Below are 18,220 nucleotides of genomic sequence, written 5' to 3' on the forward strand. Positions count from 1 at the left end.
GATCAACTTCTTATCATTCACCAAAGCTTCCACTAGACATGCAAACGAAAGAGATGACAAATTCACTGAGCCTAACATATTTACCAGGGGGCTCTATCCCTGTCAACTATAGTCGCTATACAGCGACTATACTGTCAACCACCTATAGATGCACTGTATACAGGGATGGAAAATCATTTACATTCATTTCGTGCATTCATTTACATTCATTTGCCTCTAAATATTTTCATCAACAGAATTCCGTAAAATAGTGTTTGAAGCTTTTGTAGGATTTGATATTAGCTACATCTCTTGGAAACAACTCAGATCTGTATCTCTTATGCATGATGAATCAGAGCGATAAGAACCCACAATTGTTTTTCAGTGAATGTAAGTTTTTCACTGAAAAACAATAACATGTTCTGCTAGCCTTATTTCGTCATGCATTAGAGATTCAGATTTTAGTTATTAACAAAAGTTGTAGTTAATATTAAAAGCTACAAAAGCTTATTACATCATCTTACGGTATTCTGTTGATGCAAAAAGTTAGAGGCAAATGAATGGACTAAACGAATGTAAATGATTTTCCATCCCTGACTGTATAGACGAGTACACGGATGGATTTGAGTTCACTCACTCGAAAAAAAGTGACACAACAGCGGGGCCCTGTTTACTAAAAATGAACACATGAATAATGCTCGCGTAACATTTGAAACGGGCCTATCAACTTTTGTACATAAAACTTGTTAAGGGGGTATTCCCGATCTTTTTTTTAAAAAATCAAATTTTTTTTTCACGTTTTTTTGTACTTTAGACTATATACTTTCATCCCCCCAAGCCGTTTTCCGATCAGCGAATTCGGTGTCCAGGCATAGCTGACTAATGGTAAGAACCCCCAAAATGGTTTTAACTAAAGTCAAAACTTTAAACGCGTTTTTCTCGAAACCACATTTTTTTTATCGGGCGAAGATTTTTCTCAGAAACTATAAGAGATATTGACTTGAATCTTTGCGCATTTTGTTCCTTATTAAATTCTTTGGAGCTTCTTCCACTTTCAGCCAAAAATATTAACATTTAACATTGTTTGAAGCACCTTAAAGCTGCAAAAAAGCGGGCTAAAAATCGCCTGTTTTTTCATATGACCGCCATTTTGTTAATTTGCAAGATTTTTTGCTGCCAACGGGAGAAGCTCCAGAGAATCTTATGCAGATTATTAATTTCATCACGAAATCTGTTTCAGATGAAGCCGTTCCAGAGAAAAGTCTTCGCCCGTCCAGGCGTTTGCGGCGAACAGGGGTCTGTTTGCCGCCATTTTGTGACGTCAATAATGTCTTTTTTTATGTCGAAAAAAATTTATTTGTAAACTTTAATGTTCAATAAACAAGAATCCCAAAGAGTTAGGCGCATTACTATTCATTTTCCTTGAAAAAAAATTAATTGAAAAACAGACCGAAAAAAGGCAAAAGATTGGGAATACCCCCTTAAGCCTTTTTCGCGCGAACCGAATACTCTCACGCAAACTAACAGCACCATCGCGTTGGGGAAATTCTCCCCTTCCCGATAGTGCTCTTGGTTTACGTGGACGTACTTCGGTTCCCGTGAAAAAGACCTAGTAAATTATTTACAAAAGTTGATAGGCCCTTTTTAAATGTTACGCGAGCATTATTCATGTGTTCATTTTCAGTAAACAGGACCCCACTGTTGTGTCAATTTTTTTTAAGTAGATGAACAAAAGTTCACCCGTGCACACGTCTATGCACATAATTTTGACATTTTTTTTTTGACAATCTGACACATCTATATTCATCACATTGATGTGAGCAACGACGAAATGCGCTTCATTGTTGCCCCCGTGATATTTACATTTCATTGGTGGATGTTCAGTAGGCCGATTTGACAGTACATCCCGCCCCTGGTATTTTTACGATAGTGTAAGGAAAATGGCTCTAATATTGGCCTATGGATCTAAGATTGGGCCCAACGCTAAAAATCTGCTATTTATCAATTTTATCTAGATGATATTTTTGGTCGCTATTGAAAATTTGATCGATTGCTGAATTTATGTATGGGTGCAAATTAGGGGCTTTTAGGCCGACATTACATCAATTTCCCCTATATGTTTACGATGCGGATAGTGAATACACCTACTATGTTTCTGAAATACACAGTCAAACAGCACGTAGTGTTGTGAACAACTTCAATTACAGCTGTCCAGCAGTGCTCCCATTTTATTTAATGAACAATTCAATGTATACAAGATTGTTCCGAAGGTGTGCCGATGAATGTGCTCAATCTGCGCCGAATCTACTTTCGGCACACTGTGCTGAGTGACTTACCTCTTGGGTTTACATCTCATTGCAGCCTGAAAAATTATTTAGAAAATCTATCCAAGAAAAAATCGACCAACTCCTCGTAAACAGTACAACTGAACTGTCAGTCATCCGATTGAGGTTAACCCCGGCGGTGCAAAACCTTATTGGAGGCGGCAGATGGCAGGACTGTGTCAGAAGGATTAGGGATTTTCACAATGCTTTCTACGGCGCGTCTCGGGTTCCAACAAGCTGTAACGTTTCCTCCATTAGCAGCAAAATCCAGTACGCTGAAATTCGAACCCACTTCAGGCAGCGAATGATCAATATTCAATCTACACTTGCCTGACTTAGGTTGAATCATGAATTTGACACATTAGAACACCTATATGTAGTCACCTTGGTCCTGAAAACTACAAACTAGGGGAACAGGATTTTTCAGTAATCCAAGGAACACATCTTAGGCTCTGAACCATTTGGTGGATTATTTTAACTTTTTGTTAAAATTTGACAGATGGAAAGTTATTGATTAACCCTGCTATCCAAGCGTGGCTGTTTCTGACAGACAAGAAGTTAAATTGTGACAACCGTGGCTGAGTTCTACTGAAAAACCGAACGATCGGGAACACAGGGATTTTTGAACATAAGGGTGTTTCAACACTCCGAAGGGTATAAAGAGCGGTACCTTTCAATTTGAGTCGGATCCTCGCGATAAATGCAAGAGTGGCAACTGTAAAAAAAAATCGAATACTTCATCATTTCTCAATAGTGATGGAGTAATACCATAGAGGTAACTCTAAGACTAGTAGGTCCAGAAGAAACATGCTCAACTTTTTGGCTCAGCTCTGGTACTATCTTTGGTCCCAAGCTAACCGATTCACCCCTCGAAACATAGGAAAATCAAACCACCCCTCATTTTATCTGTCAAACTTTCATAGCGAATCAAAACAAACATAGTGTAGTACTGGAGTTTATAGTAGAATGGGATACGTTAATCGATTTGCTTGGGACCAATAGGCTAGTCAAGTAGTGAGCCAATTTAAAATCGTTAGTTTCGTATTGATTGTTGGTAATACGACATGCACTAAACTAAGGACACGGGATATACTACAATAGATCAATTTACTGGTCGCAGTAGTGTTAGGTCCCGAACAGAGGAAAAAAAAGTTGGAAAACCCCCGATCCACATCTAAACTCAGGGGCGGGACGGCTATGATGAAAGATGGCTGGAATCGACACGACTGTGAAAGAGGAACTGGGACCTTCCACAATGGTTTGAGAAGTTAAACCAACCGGTGAACACTCGTGTTTATTTCAGTTACCGTGTGGACGTAATTTGTGATGAGCCCCGGTCCCTTTCAAATTGTATCATTATTTATGTACGGTCCATATATTTGAAATGACGTTTCACATTCATCTAGTGATGGCCGATTTTCATTCGAATTATCGATTAATCGATTAACGAACCGAAAAGTAAAATATTTGCAATCGGTTATATCATGCCGATATAAGCATTAACTTCTCCAGAGGATCATCACCGAGCGTTTCAAACATGTACTACACTCTCATTGGTGGAAAAATGGCAGCACAGCGAACAAAAAAAATCGATTAGTTGTTAATCGAGTAATTAAAAAATGGGACACCTCTGATTTTGGTGTGTTTGTTTTGATAAAAATGAGCGCAAAATTTCATCTCTACCGAGGGGGAAGCAAAACCACAAAATTACCTTGAATACGAGGGGTATTCAATGGATGAAAGGGACCGTGAAAGAGGACACTAAAATAGAAAGTTTTTCTTCCGACAGTTTCATCATAGTATTCATCTTTGGTTAAACCGTTAAATCATTCGTGGAAGACAACGAACTGCAGCGTCCAAGCAATATTTTCCAGAACGCAAATTTTCGTATCCAGCTTTCCATGCTTGGTAATGGCGGCCTGTTTGTATGAATAAATGTATCCTTCACTGTGCTTTTTGACACTAACTGGAGGGCGCATGTTGTTCCATTTTCTTCTGTTCCTGGGAGAGGGAAAGGGAAGGGGTTGAAATTCGAACATCCAGATAGTGTCAAAAAGCACAGTGAAGGATACATTTATTCATACAAACAGGCCGCCATTACCGAGCATGGAAAGCTGGATTAAACCATCACGGGATAATTTTCTAGACGCATTGCATTTGGGAAAACAAACCTTGTTCGAAATTTAAGCTAACCTTCCGGCGACCACATTACAGAATCTGTTCATGCTGTCAAACATTGCAAATTCTGCATACTTGTTTGTTCATAAGGTTGCGTCAACAGGTGGTATTTAAAAAATAAAAATAAACCTACGTTATCTTAGCAACTATCAATCTAGAATGTGTTTTATTATCCCCTCTTCCCCTATTTTCGACAAATTGTATAATTTACTTCAAACAAAAAAGTAATCGCCTAACGTTACGGCCACTCAACTCTTCAAAAACAGCTTATCCAGCCTCATAAATGGAACTTCGAAAATAGCACTCCACAGCAACGACACACTGATAGTCAGACCGATGGTTCCCCATATCCGGTAGAACATATCGATCACACTGAAATATGTACTCGTTTTAGAAGGTGCTACCGAAGCCATCAGTAGCAGCTGTATGTGTAATAGATACATTGTGAAGGATAACTTGGATAGCGGTTGCCACATGGGAGCACCGAGGAAGTCGTCAATCAGGCCACCTTTCCCGTTCACACATGCCAATATGATCCACATCACACAGAAGCCAAATACCGACCGGGACAAAGGTTCGAAGAAGGCATCCACGACGTACGAGAACTCCTGTGCATCTGTAGTGTAGATTTCGTAGTTGCCGTAAACAATCAATCCTAGCAGGGTGAAACAAGCTGCCCAACCAGCGGTCCAGTACCGCTTCGATAGGTTCACTCCGGTGTCCTTGGTCTTGTGAAGAATATATCCGAAGGCAAGTCCCCAGAGCCAAACGGCCATTCGTGCGTGCGTCGGATAGTACGTTAGTTGGCTCTTGCGAGGATCAAAATATGGCAGGAAAAAGCTCAATCGGAATTCATTGACAAGAAACGATGCTAGCACGCATCCCATGCAAAGCACAGCCAAACCAGCGATAACGATAAGAACTCGTTTTCCGTATCGCCACAAGGGATAGATAAGAGCCGGTGCGAGAATGTACAGCTGCATATCGACGGAAAGGTACCATGACCACGATAAGCACTGCAGATTTAAAAAAAATAAAGGCTCTCGTAATGATACAATCAAATTGGCAGGATGTCAAATCAACTCACCATATTTCCCGGATCAACATAGTTCTGAATGTACAAAAGCGCTGCCCACCAATTCTTCTCACAAGCTTGCTTTAAATCGCCCAATATTGGCTTCCACAGTACACCTTCGCCCATGTAGCTGGCAAAGGAAACCACAAACAGAATCAATGCTGCAAACGGACCCGTAATTCGAATGTATCGATGCAGATACAACTTCAACGGGTTAATTTTGCCGTTTTTGTCCAGTTCCCGCAGCATACTCATCGCCACCAACATTCCACTCAGCACCAAGAACGTATCGACTGCCAGCGTACCGCTGAAATACAGTAGCGAAGGCGTGAAGCCTCTGATGTATCCCAATTGTGTCGGGGCATTTTCCCACAGAACAAGATTCAGTGTTTCGTGAATGTGAAGCACTATGATCCAGATCATGGACAGAGCCCGGATGCCATGAGCACACTCAATCATGTTTGATTTCTTATCTGCGCTCTTGGATCTTGGAACTATATGAAGAATGCTCCTGATGTTCGACAGCAAGGAGAACGAGCTGTATATAGGCTTAACGTCACGCTTTAGTGCAAGCTGTACTACTTCGTACAAGGTACTGCATAGCAAAAAACCCGCTATTATGGCACTGAATACACTAAAAATGAGTAAAACAAACGTTAGCCAACGAAATTCTTGAACGTTTTTGCAACTCACATGGCGGTTATCATCGCTCCATCATACTTGAACTCTTCATCTCGGATGCACAGCATCTCCTGCTCTATAATCGGTACTAGCATAACACCTTGAGTGTTCAAGTAATCACCGTACAGCGCTTGGGCAGCATCCGGATCGCAGAAATGTGGCACACACAATCCGGACACGAGTACTTCCATGTCACTCGGAAACGCTCCAAAGAATGTGCAGTGTTGTCCTCGGATGTGTTCCCAGGAAAATCCCCTGCACTGGTCAACATTTCCCACCGCGTATCCATTCTGATGGTACAATCCTGACGGAATCTTACCCCACGAGTCAAACCCTACGGAGATAATTATCACATTATAAACACTAATTCACCAATATCCACTGGGATTCCTCTCACTCACATTCCAATCCGTGCCGTTCACGATTCAGATAGGCTTCGGATAGCTGTCGCATCGCAATCGTACATTGCGGATCGGGTAGCTCCTGTGCAAGCTGATCGTCGATCGCCGCTAGGTAGTCCAGAAAATGGCGGTTCAACAGCAGGACCTCTTCGATGCTGAATTCCACATTTCGTAGCTGCTGCGTGCGGTTGCGGTCGTTCTGCTGATGATGATAATCCAACTTACCACCATTCGGCAATGTGCTTGTGCTGAGGATGGACAACGGTAAAAGCCAAGCTGGCCACATTTCGATTTCCTTTTCGCGGAATTAAACGCGGCTATCTCGGCTCCGGTCGACGGTCGTGGTTAAACTAATGGCTCGTGGTTCACTGTTGCTCGTTTATAGGTAATTCGATACGACCCATTCTCTACACGAATTGATTGATAACATATCTCTTCCGTCTTAAGCATCAACGTAATTTGTGCACAGTTTCGGAAGAAAGTAGAATATGAGGGTCACCCGGGAGCTTAAAACCAACACTCTTGCTGTACCGATTTGCAATATTCCGACCACGAATCTCACGAGGTACTTAATGAAGACAGCTGAAAATTTAACTCATAACTTCCTACAGATAATCAAACAATGAGTTCAAGTTTCAGGTCTGTAAAACGATTAATTAGCAAAATGATTGCAAAATGACCGTTTTCAGATTCTAGTCCAAGTGTCATTTAACTCTTAACTATGGTTCTATGAATGATGAATCTATCGTTTAAACAATTGAAGATTACTTCAAGTAGTATTATAGTTCAAGTTCCCCTTAACCAAGTAGTCTCTGTTGTATTTCTTATCAATGAAATTAATCTATTCATTAAGAATAGATAACAATTTTAATGTGGAGACTGCGTGACTAAATCCGGTCAAAAGTCGAAAACAGTCGATGAAGGTATCCCCATGAATCAAAAGATAACGATTTTATTTTGCAATAAATTCTTCTGGTATAATTTAGGTACTTCACAAACCACGTAGACTGCGTATTAGAGACGGGATTGGGCGGTAAAAACAAACTTGAATTTATCAGGGATCAGTGATTCTCTTTTGTCGTAACCAAATAAAATTTCTTATCAAGGATCTGTCTGAAATCCACTTTGACATAATTATATTTCATTGTCCATCAGTATTCAGTAGGCAACCTTCGAACCTGTTTAAAACCCACGTGTACAAGTTTCGTGAACGGGTTTGGCCACCTGCAAACCAATTCGGTGAACGGTAGGGGAAGGATTAGGGTGTCAAAAAAAGTAGAAGGGTCTGTACCTAGGGGCACGAACGGAAGCTTGACATAGGGACATCGAAAAACCGAAAAAAAAATTCTGACCAAAGCACGCTACTGACATCTAGCTTTGTGTTGGCGGGAAATATTTAGCTAAAACATGAACCCGCATGCAAAAGTTATGAATTGGGTCGTGTCTGATCTATTCTGGACAAATTATTTTTATCTAGATCATAAAATCCTATGGTTTTGACAGTTCGGATCACCGCACATTTAAATCGGTCGTATACGATTTTCGGGCATAAGTCAGAATTAAGTGTCATGTCGGTTTGTCGGTGGTAGGACCATAGAGGTAACTCTAAGACTAGAAGGTCCCGAAATAACGTGCTCAACTTTTTGGCTCAGCTCTGGTACTCTCTTCGGTCCCAAGCTAATCGATTTACCCCTCGAAACATAGGAAAAACCAATAACCCCTCATTTTATCTGTCAAACTTTCATAGCGAATCAAAACAAACATTGCGTAGTACTAGAATTTCGACTAGAATGGGCTACGTTAGTCGATTTGCTTGGGACCAATAGGCTAGTCAAGTAGTGAGCCAATTTAAATCGTTAGTTTCGTATTGATTGTTGGTAGGACCGCTAGTGGACGGAACACATTCATATGTAGAGCCTTTAGTTCTTTTAATTAAGCTTAACTCTTTCCATATATTAATTGGTGGCTCGGTTGTTTTTCGATTGGTGGCCCTGAGAAGGGCCGTTGTTTGTTTTTTTTTTGTTTCTTGTATCCTTTTGATCGTTTGGGATGGGTACCGTGTATCTGATGAAAAAATAGTGATTATTGATACCTGTAATTTTAAAAGTTTGTTTGTGACATTAAAGATCTGGAACATCTAAGATCTGGAATATGTAGCGCAAAGGCCGTGAGTAGTCGGAACAAACGTGTTTGCTCTTAGTTCTTTTAATTATTCGAAAATCTATTATTTTAACTCCTTCTGTATTTGAATTAATGGCCCAGAAAAGGGCCGTTTGTTTGTTGGTTGTTGGTCGAGCACGAAATGCATAAACGTGCTACCAATTGACGTCTGCGGGAGTGTTTAGAGCTGGATGATTCACGCAAGTTTATTCTCTCACGGATACTCAATGACCCAAAGCTGATAGTGATTTTCCAAACACTGCTATTGGCACTGATTGATGATTCTTTGTTGTTATTTCTCTCCATGGTTCAGAAATCTTTCAATTTTGTGAACCTGTTTTACCCACCATCTAGAGATCTTAAAAGAAATTATATAGCATATAAATGTAGTTCAGGGCCACTTGAGATCAAAAAGATTTAAATGCTGGTACTTCGCGATGGCGTGCTTACACCATTGCACCAACAATCAATACGAAACTAACGATTTTAAATTGGCTCACCACTTTAGTAGCCTATTGGTCCCAAGCAAACGATTAACGTACCCTATTCTAGTTGAAATTCTATTACTACACTATGTTTGTTTTGATTCGCTATGAAAGTTTGACAGATAACATCAGGGGTGTGTGGATTCATGCAGAACATGCAGGGGTGAGTGAAATAGCTTGGGACTGCTTGGGACCGTTGTTCTGGTACTGAGTGAGCCAAAAATAATAATGATTTTCTTCGGGACCCAGTGGTCTTAGAGTTACCTCTATGGTAACATGGTGTATACATCAGAAATTTTGGAACAAAATTTTGCCATTCTAATGTCGGTCTGACGTCAAAAATTTCAATCTATTGACATTAGAACCAAACGTTTTAAGGATGTTTTCAGATGTACAAAACGTTAGAACTAAACGTTGTTTGGATGTTTTTAAATGTGAACGTTTTCTGATGTTTTCTAATGTAGATGTTTCCTGATGTTAGAAACAAACGTTTTTGGATGTTTTCAGATGTAAAAAACGTTAGAACTAAACGTTTTTCGGATGTTTTTATATGTAAACGTTTTCTGATGTTTTCTAATGTAGAGGTTTCCTGATGTTAGAATCAAACGTTTTTCGGTTGTTTTCGGATGTAAAAAACGTTAGAACTAAACGTTGTTCGGATGTTTTCAATTGTACTTCGTGTTTGTTGTTCTCTGATGTTTTCAGATGTACAAAACGTTTAAAGTAAACGTTGTTTGAATGTTTTCAAATGTAGATGTTTACCAATGTTTTTAGATATACAAAACACTAGAATCTTACTTTTCAAATGCTTTCAATTATATTTACAACACATTAGAATTAGAAACATGATCGTGTAAACACTACACACGATTGTTGTTAGATTACATCATAAAAATGCGTACATAACAGTCAATGCTGAAGCTCCCGTTTCCCACCAGTCAGTTAACTGACCTTAGCTAACCTAATATCATTGCGGCAACTCTCTATGCGGCAGGGGAACTATGCCATTAGCGCGCTAAGAGTTATTAGACCACTGACATAGGCACCAATTTGTAGGTGACGAGGCACTTGGTGACATTACAGCGAGCTTGACGATTTTTGCAGCATTTTTTTAGCAAACTACCAGTTAAGGTGTGTAGTGTTTACAAGATCTTGTTTCTAGCTCCAATGCTTTGTACAATTGAAAGTATTGAAAAAGTTAATTCTCATGCTTTGCACAACCGAAACCATCAGAAAACATAAAATTGTACAAAAAAAAGTCATCCATTCTGGTAGACTATCTCTTAAATGCATAAAGAATAGCCATTGCTTAAGCTCCCGTTTCCCACCAGTCAGTTAACTGACCTTAGCTAACCTAATATCATTGTGGCAATTCTCTATGCGGCAGGGGAACTATGCCATTAGCGCGCTAAGAGTTGTTAGACCACTGACATAGGCGCAAGGGGTAAGTCACTCTGCCACATTGTGTTAACACTCACAAAAACACACTTCAACACACTTAAAACACCCACAAACACCATTACGTCACATGATAAGCAAATTTTTAATCAATTCTGGAACCACTGCAAATACTGTTTACATTCGATTGTTATTTTGTTGTTGAGAAAAAAACGAGCAAAAAACCGCCGTACCATCCTGCCGGGAAAGAAAAACATTCTGGGTCTGGATTGAAATCCAAAGAAAAGGAAATCCGAAACCGGTTGGGATCCACGAAAACAGCAGCATCAGGAGGAACAGATGCTAAAAAGGTAAATGTTTCGCATGAAAATCAAGACAAACGCAACGGAACAGTGTCTCATTGTGTATCATAGGTTCTCACTAGCAGCAACCCAATTACGGCCCCACCAATTAATTGCAAATTGTACCCATTGCTTGGTCCTTGTTCCCGGGTGGCACGTGCCTCTTCGTCTTCCTCCTGCAGCGGCAGGGCCTGTCTCACTCTGAAAGCCGGTGCACCGAGCTGCGGTCGTATTAGCTCCAAATAACCTTAACCTTCCCGTCGGTTTTGCTTTTTCATTAAACAAATAACAGCAAAGGAGTCGCAGAAGGCTGTCATTTTCAGCGTTATGTTATGGTTGAGGATATGGTTGCCAGAAAGTATATTTTTTCGGTTGAAGTTTTGACTGCTCGGTCATCACGATGAAACACCCAGAAACACCTTCCGACACTCAAAAACACACATGAAACACAGTAAGCACAGACACAAGGTGGCAGAGTGACTTACCCCCTGCATAGGCGCCTATTCGTGGGTGACGAGGCACTTGGTGACATTACAGCGAGCTTGGCGATTGTTATAGCATTTTTGAGTGAACTACCAGACAATCATGACAATGTGATCGCTGCGCCTCCAGATCTCCCTTTAAATCGACCCACTGTGCCAATTTGTCAATAATGCATGACACTTTGGACGGGGTTGCTGGCTTGTTTGGTCCACTGTTCGGATATACAAGTGGCAAGCCTTCCCCTTCACGGATCGCTCCAAAAATTGCTGCAAACGAACTGCAAATATAGTAAAAGAGCTTAAAATAATAATGGTTCCGCAGAAACTCGATTGATTTCCGTTGTTTTGAACTGATTTGACAGTTCATTTGGAAACACGGTCAATAAGATCAACCCAAATGTCAATCGCCAAACGTGATAACTCAAGTCGCAACATACCGTATGGCGCTAGTGTTTCTAACGTATTTTAATTTGCATTCTTACACATAATTTTTCGAAAAATTTGTTTAAGCTTGAATGTCTGTTCTCTGTGTTTGAGTTGTACTTGGCATAAACAATGAAATCGTTTACAAGCTTGCATACAATATTGCAAATTTATGCGATATTGCGCTAGAAATTTACACGAAATATCGCGTAAATTTTATGTGCGCTATATCTCACGCCTTTTTTGAAATTCTGGCTTGAATCTTCCATTTGTTTACAAATTATGAGCTGTCAGTAGAGCCCACAATAAGGCTGTCCACGAGACAGTTGCGATCAGCTGACTTTTTTGTTTACCAAGAACTTTTGACAGATCACAGTAGAACTGGCAGTTTATTCTCATATGAATTTCTGCTTTATTTATGTTTACATTCAGCACCATTAAACCAGATCACTCACACACTCTAGATTTCTAGCTGTCAGTTCCACTGAGAAAGGTCTCGTGGACAGCCTTATTCACTGGCCCGCAGCGATGTTAGCGCTTGTCAAGGCAAGGCAAACAAGATAGGGTTGCCACCTAGCTGGTTGGTCCATATATATTACACTCCAATTGACACTGATATTTTTTGGGAAGGGGGCTCTGACTGTCAAATACGAACAATCGTCGCCTATAGACGAGTGCACGGATGGATTTGAGTTCACTCACTCGACAAAAAGTGACACAACAGCGGGGCCCTGTTTACTAAAAATGAACACATGAATAATACTCACGTAACATTTGAAACTGATGCGCCAACGCGTGATTGGTTGGCAGCCGATCAACGCGAGGATGTGCAAGTTGAGGATTAAGGGCCGTTTCTTCAACTACAGCATCATCAACGTGCACTGCCCACACGAAGGGAGACCCGACGACGAGAAAGAAGCGTTCTATGCGCAGCTGGAGCAGGTGTACGACGGCTGTTCGCAACGGGACGTCAAAATCGTCATCGGCGACATGAACGCTCAGGTAGGACGGGAGGCAATGTATAGACCGGCAATCGGGCCAAACAGCCTGCATGCCGTATCGAACGACAACGGTCAACGATGCGTGAACTTTGCAGCCTCCCGGGGTATGGTATTCCGAAGTACCTTTTTCCCCCGCAAGGATATCCACAAAGCCACCTGGAGATCACCTGACCAACACACAGAAAACCAAATCGATCACGTTCTAATCGACGGGAAATTCTTCTCCAACATTATCAACGTCCGCACGTACCGCAGTGTGAACATAGATTCGGACCACTACCTAGTTGCAGTATGCATGCGCTCAAAACTCTCGACGGTGCATAACACACGTCGAAGTCGAACGCCGCGACCCAACATTGAGCAACTACGGGACACCGGAATTGCCCAGGACTACGTGCAGCAGCTGGAAGTTGCACTACCCACGGAAGAGCAGCTTGGCGCAGCTTCTCTTGAAGATGGCTGGAGAGACATCCGTTCAGCCATAGGTAGTACTGCTGCAGCGGCACTAGGTACTGCAATCCCGGACCGAAGAAATGACTGGTTTGACGGCGAATGCAAACTGTTAGTAGAGGAGAAGAATGCAGCACGGGCGAGAATGCTGCAACACCGCACGAGATTGAATGTGGAGCGATACAGACAAGCGCGGAACAGACAAAACTCGGTTTTCCGAAGGAAGAAGCGTCAGCAGGAAGACCGAGATCGCGAGGCGATGGAAAATCTGTACCGCGTAAACGACACACGGAAATTCTACGATAAGCTAAATAGTTCGCGCAAAGGCTACGTGCAAGCCGATATGTGCAAGGACTTGGACGGTAACCTTCTCACGAACGAGTGTAAGGTGATTGAGAGGTGGAAGCAGTACTATGACGAGCACCTCAACGGTGAAGCAGCAGAAAACGAAGGTGGCACGGCAACAGACCTTGGAGGACGCGCAGAAGACGACAGGCTACCGGCCCCTGATCTTCAAGAAGTTGAGGAGGAGATCGGTCGGCTGAAGAACAACAAAGCAACTGGTGTAGATCAACTAGCAAGTGAGCTATTGAAATACGGTGGTGAAGCACTGGCTAGAGCGCTGCACTGGGTAATTGCCAAGATTTGGGAGGAGGAGATATTACCGGAGGAGTGGATGGAAGGTGTCGTATGCCCAATCTACAAAAAGGGCGACAAGTTGGATTGCTGCAACTACCGCGCGATCACACTGCTGAGCGCCGCCTACAAGGTACTCTCCCAAATTCTATGCCACCGTCTGTCACCATCTGCAAGAGAGTTCGTGGGGCAATACCAGGCGGGATTCATGGGTGCCCGCGCTACCACGGACCAAATTTTCGCGATTCGGCAGGTTCTGCAGAAATGCCGCGAATACAACGTGCCCACACATCATTTGTTCATCGATTTCAAATCCGCATACGACACAATCGATCGAGATCAGCTATGGCAGATTATGCACGAGTACGGATTTCCGGATAAACTGACGCGATTGTTCAAGGCGACGATGGATCGAGTGATGTGCGTTGTTCGAGTATCGGGGACACTCTCGAGTTCCTTTGAATCTCGAAGGGGGTTACGGCAGGGTGATGGACTTTCGTGTCTGCTGTTCAACATCGCGTTAGAAGGTGTGATCAGAAGAGCTGGGATAGACACGAGTGGCACGATATTCAGGAAGTCCATCCAGCTCCTTGGTTTCGCCGATGACATTGACATTATGGCACGGAACTTTGAGATGATGGCGGAAACGTACATCAGACTGAAGGCTGAAGCTAGATGGATTGGGCTTGCCATCAACGCTTCAAAGACAAAATACATGAAAGCAAGAGGTTCTAGGGAAGACAATGTTAGCCTCCCACCCCGAGTTCAGATTGACGGTGACGAAATCGAGGTGGTCGATGAATTTGTGTATTTGGGCTCACTGGTGACCGCCGAAAATGATACCAGTAGAGAAATTCAAAGACGCATTATGGCAGGGAATCGTGCCTACTTTGGACTCCGGAGGACGCTCCGGTCGAATAAAATTCGCCGCCGCACGAAGTTGACTGTCTACAAGACGCTGATTAGACCGGTGGTCCTTTACGGACACGAGACCTGGACTATGCTCGTGGAGGACCAACGCGCCCTTGGTGTTTTCGAACGGAAGGTGTTGCGTACCATCTACGGTGGAGTTCAGATGGATGACGGAACGTGGAGGAGGCGAATGAACCACGAATTGCACCAGCTGCTGGGAGAACCATCCATCGTCCACATTGCAAAAATTGGGCGACTACGGTGGGCTGGGCACGTCGTAAGAATGCCGCACGATGACCCAGTGAAAATGGTTCTAGAAAGCGACCCAACAGGAACAAGAAGAAGAGGCATACAGCGGGCAAGGTGGATCGACCAAGTAGAAGGTGACCTGCGGACCCTTCGCAGACTACGAGGCTGGCGAACTGTGGCCATGGATCGAGTAGAGTGGAGACGACTTCTTCGGACAGCAGAGGACAACAAGGCCTTAGCCTGATTGGTAAGGTAAGTAACATTTGAAACTGGCCTATCAACTTTCGTACACAAAACTTGTTAAGCCTTTTTCGCGCGAACCGGATACGCCCACGCAAACTAACAACACCATCGGGTAGGGGAAATTATAGTGCTCTTGGTTTGCGTGGACGTACTTCGGTTCTACACAGCAAAAAAAAAGTAATATCGATCAACGTAATTCAAGCTGATGTATGAAATAATGATGTAATTGCAAAAAGCAGATACAATATTACATCAATGGATGTAATTTTGTTCGCAAAATCGATGTACATCGTACAATGTGATATTACACAACCGATGGATTGACCTGGTTGCAGCAGTTTCGATGTAATATTCAACAACTTTTTTTGCTGTGTAGCAAATTATTTACAAAAGTTGATAGGCCCTTTTCAAATGTTACGCGAGCATTATTAATGTGTTCATTTTTAGTAAACAGGGCCCCGCTGTTGTGTCAATTTTTTTTTAGTAGATGAACAAAAGTTCACCCGTGCACTCGTCTATTGACGAGTGCACGGATGAATTTGAGTTCACTCACTCGACAAAAAGTGACACAACAGCGGGGCCCTGTTTACTAAAAATGAACACATATGTGTTCATTTTTAGTAAACAGGGCCCCGCTGTTGTGTCACTTTTAGTCGAGTGAGTGAACTCAAATTCATCCGTGCACTCGTCAATTGACGAGTGCACGGATGGATTTGAGTTCACTCACTCGACAAAAAGTGACACAACAGCGGGGCCCTGTTTACTAAAAATGAACACATATGTGTTCATTTTTAGTAAACAGGGCCCCGCTGTTGTGTCACTTTTTGTCGAGTGAGTGAACTCAAATCCATCCGTGCACTCGTCAATATCGCGTAACTGGTTCCAAACACGACAACAAAGCCATACACGGCAACCGCAAAATACCCAATAATGAATATAAAAGACTCGATATTGACTAGACGAAACGAAATCTATGTCATTTAATGGGTAGTCCCTAAGAGGTGAGACAGCTTTGCTCTGAGTTGCTTTTTTGCAGCGAGTAACTCGCGAAAAACTCACTGTACCTCAAAATTTAGTCGACGTTCATCGTTGTTTTTATCTGGTTACTCCTTGACTTACTCCGTTTATTGAAAGGGATAAGTTTGTAAACAAAATAGAATTGTTCGGCTATTGAAACGATGTTAATTCCAGATTTTGTTCAGAAAATGGCTTAAACGATGCTGGAAAAGCTTCGAAAGGGGGCGCAGTGGTGTGGATTTTCATCTGCTTCTCTATGCAGATTGGCTGCTGTAGCTGCTGTTATTGTTTGGAAGTGCATTTTGTTCGTATTTTTCCGTTTCAAAACATTGAATGTGAATTAACTGCAGGTAGGTGGACATATGCGTTTTGTTCTCGTAAAATAACCACAGGAATCGTTTTCAGATGTCCACCGAGAAGAACGTGAAATCATTGTGGGAAATCACTGGCATACATAGGAAATATCTTCCCTGTTGGATAAAAACCGATTAACATCCGATTCCCAATTCCAGTTTCGAAGGAAACGCTGCCAATCACTACCCCATGAATGTTCAGCCAAAGCATCAACACAGTCGACACTGCTGAAGTCGAAGAGGAGGAGGACGATGAAGACACAGCTGCCAATGTTTCCGGTGAGTACGATCCTCATCCGGACTTCAAACTCATCATCGATCTAGCCGATGAAATCGAAGTGAAAACCGGTGAGGAAGACGAAGAACAAATATTCTGCGTTCGCTCCAAGCTACACTGCAGATGGTTCAGAAAAAGTGGAAGGAAAGGGTTTTTGGCGATCTGAAGATTCTCAAGAGTAAATCCGATCCAACCAAGTACAGGATCATCGCTATAGACTTTGCTGATGAGAAACCGAAGAACAAAACATAACTTTTTGCCTTCTGCATGAAATATTTTCTTTAAAGAAGTTATGTTAAATTTCAACGGAGAATATCTTCGACGGCCGCAGCAGAATCTCGGTGGTGTATCGCAGAAAACGGCCCATTTCACGATCGCAATTTCATGTAGCGGCAGGTTGTTGAGCGATGGGAACGGGATCGCTTCGACGAGTATCGGAGGACGGCAGGGTACGTATTTGGTGTATTTGGAGTATTTGGTCAGACGGATCGATGTCTTACCACTTCAAGCCGGTTGTTTGTTGTTGTTTTGTTTGACAGCAGCTTTTCGGCTTCGCACCTTCATATGTTGCTGTGATGTGAAAAGTGAGAATGCAAATGACAGTGATCTTGCTCACTGAGAAATGTGAGTTACTCGAGGTGCCTCAAAAGCAACTGTAAAATTGCTCAAGATTAGGAGCTGTCTTACCCCTTGGTAGTCCCAGTTTCCCTCGAAAATGCTTACTTTGTAGTCATTATTGGGCATTTGCGGTTATCGTGTAAAGCCTAGTATACAGATCGAAGCGAAACGAAAACTGAAGCACGCGAAAAATCATAAATTTTCGCTAGCGAAAAAGGTTGTGAAAAAAATTTTGTGGAACATTTTCCAGTTTCCTTTTTTCGCAGTGTGAAACGAAATCGGTCAGTTTACACCTCCGGTGAAGTGAAAATCTGACAAATACGCTCTCCCGAAACGTCAACTTTTCGCTTAGCTGCTGCTCTTCTCGCTAGCGCTGCATGCGCAAAAAAATAAACGTAAGCGAAAAAGATAAGATCCACAAAATTAGATTTCGCTGGATCGTATATGTTTACAGTTCAAAGCGAAGTAAAAAATTTCCCAATTGCGTTTTTCACGCTGGTGAAAAATTTAGTATTTTGTATGAGATTTTCGCTTCGC

At 42.2% G+C, this 18,220-nt stretch overlaps 1 protein-coding gene across 1 annotated transcript; it reads right to left on the reverse strand.

Annotated features, from left to right (window-relative positions):
• Positions 1-4,727: 4,727 nt before the first annotated feature.
• On the reverse strand, positions 4,728-6,924 carry LOC135702767 (nose resistant to fluoxetine protein 6-like). Its single transcript, XM_065223806.1, has 4 exons — positions 6,639-6,924; positions 6,250-6,571; positions 5,569-6,190; positions 4,728-5,497 (listed from the first exon to the last, which is right to left on the reverse strand). Exons 1-4 carry the CDS (start codon positions 6,922-6,924, stop codon positions 4,730-4,732), a joined length of 1,998 nt encoding a protein of 665 aa, XP_065079878.1. The 3' UTR covers positions 4,728-4,729.
• Between the last annotated feature and the right edge of the window lie 11,296 nt (positions 6,925-18,220).

Source organism: Ochlerotatus camptorhynchus, unplaced genomic scaffold (assembly GCF_037179485.1).
Source record: "Ochlerotatus camptorhynchus isolate MF236.1 unplaced genomic scaffold, CSIRO-AGI_Acam_v1.1 ptg000197l, whole genome shotgun sequence".
Taxonomy (NCBI): Eukaryota; Metazoa; Arthropoda; class Insecta; order Diptera; family Culicidae; genus Ochlerotatus; species Ochlerotatus camptorhynchus.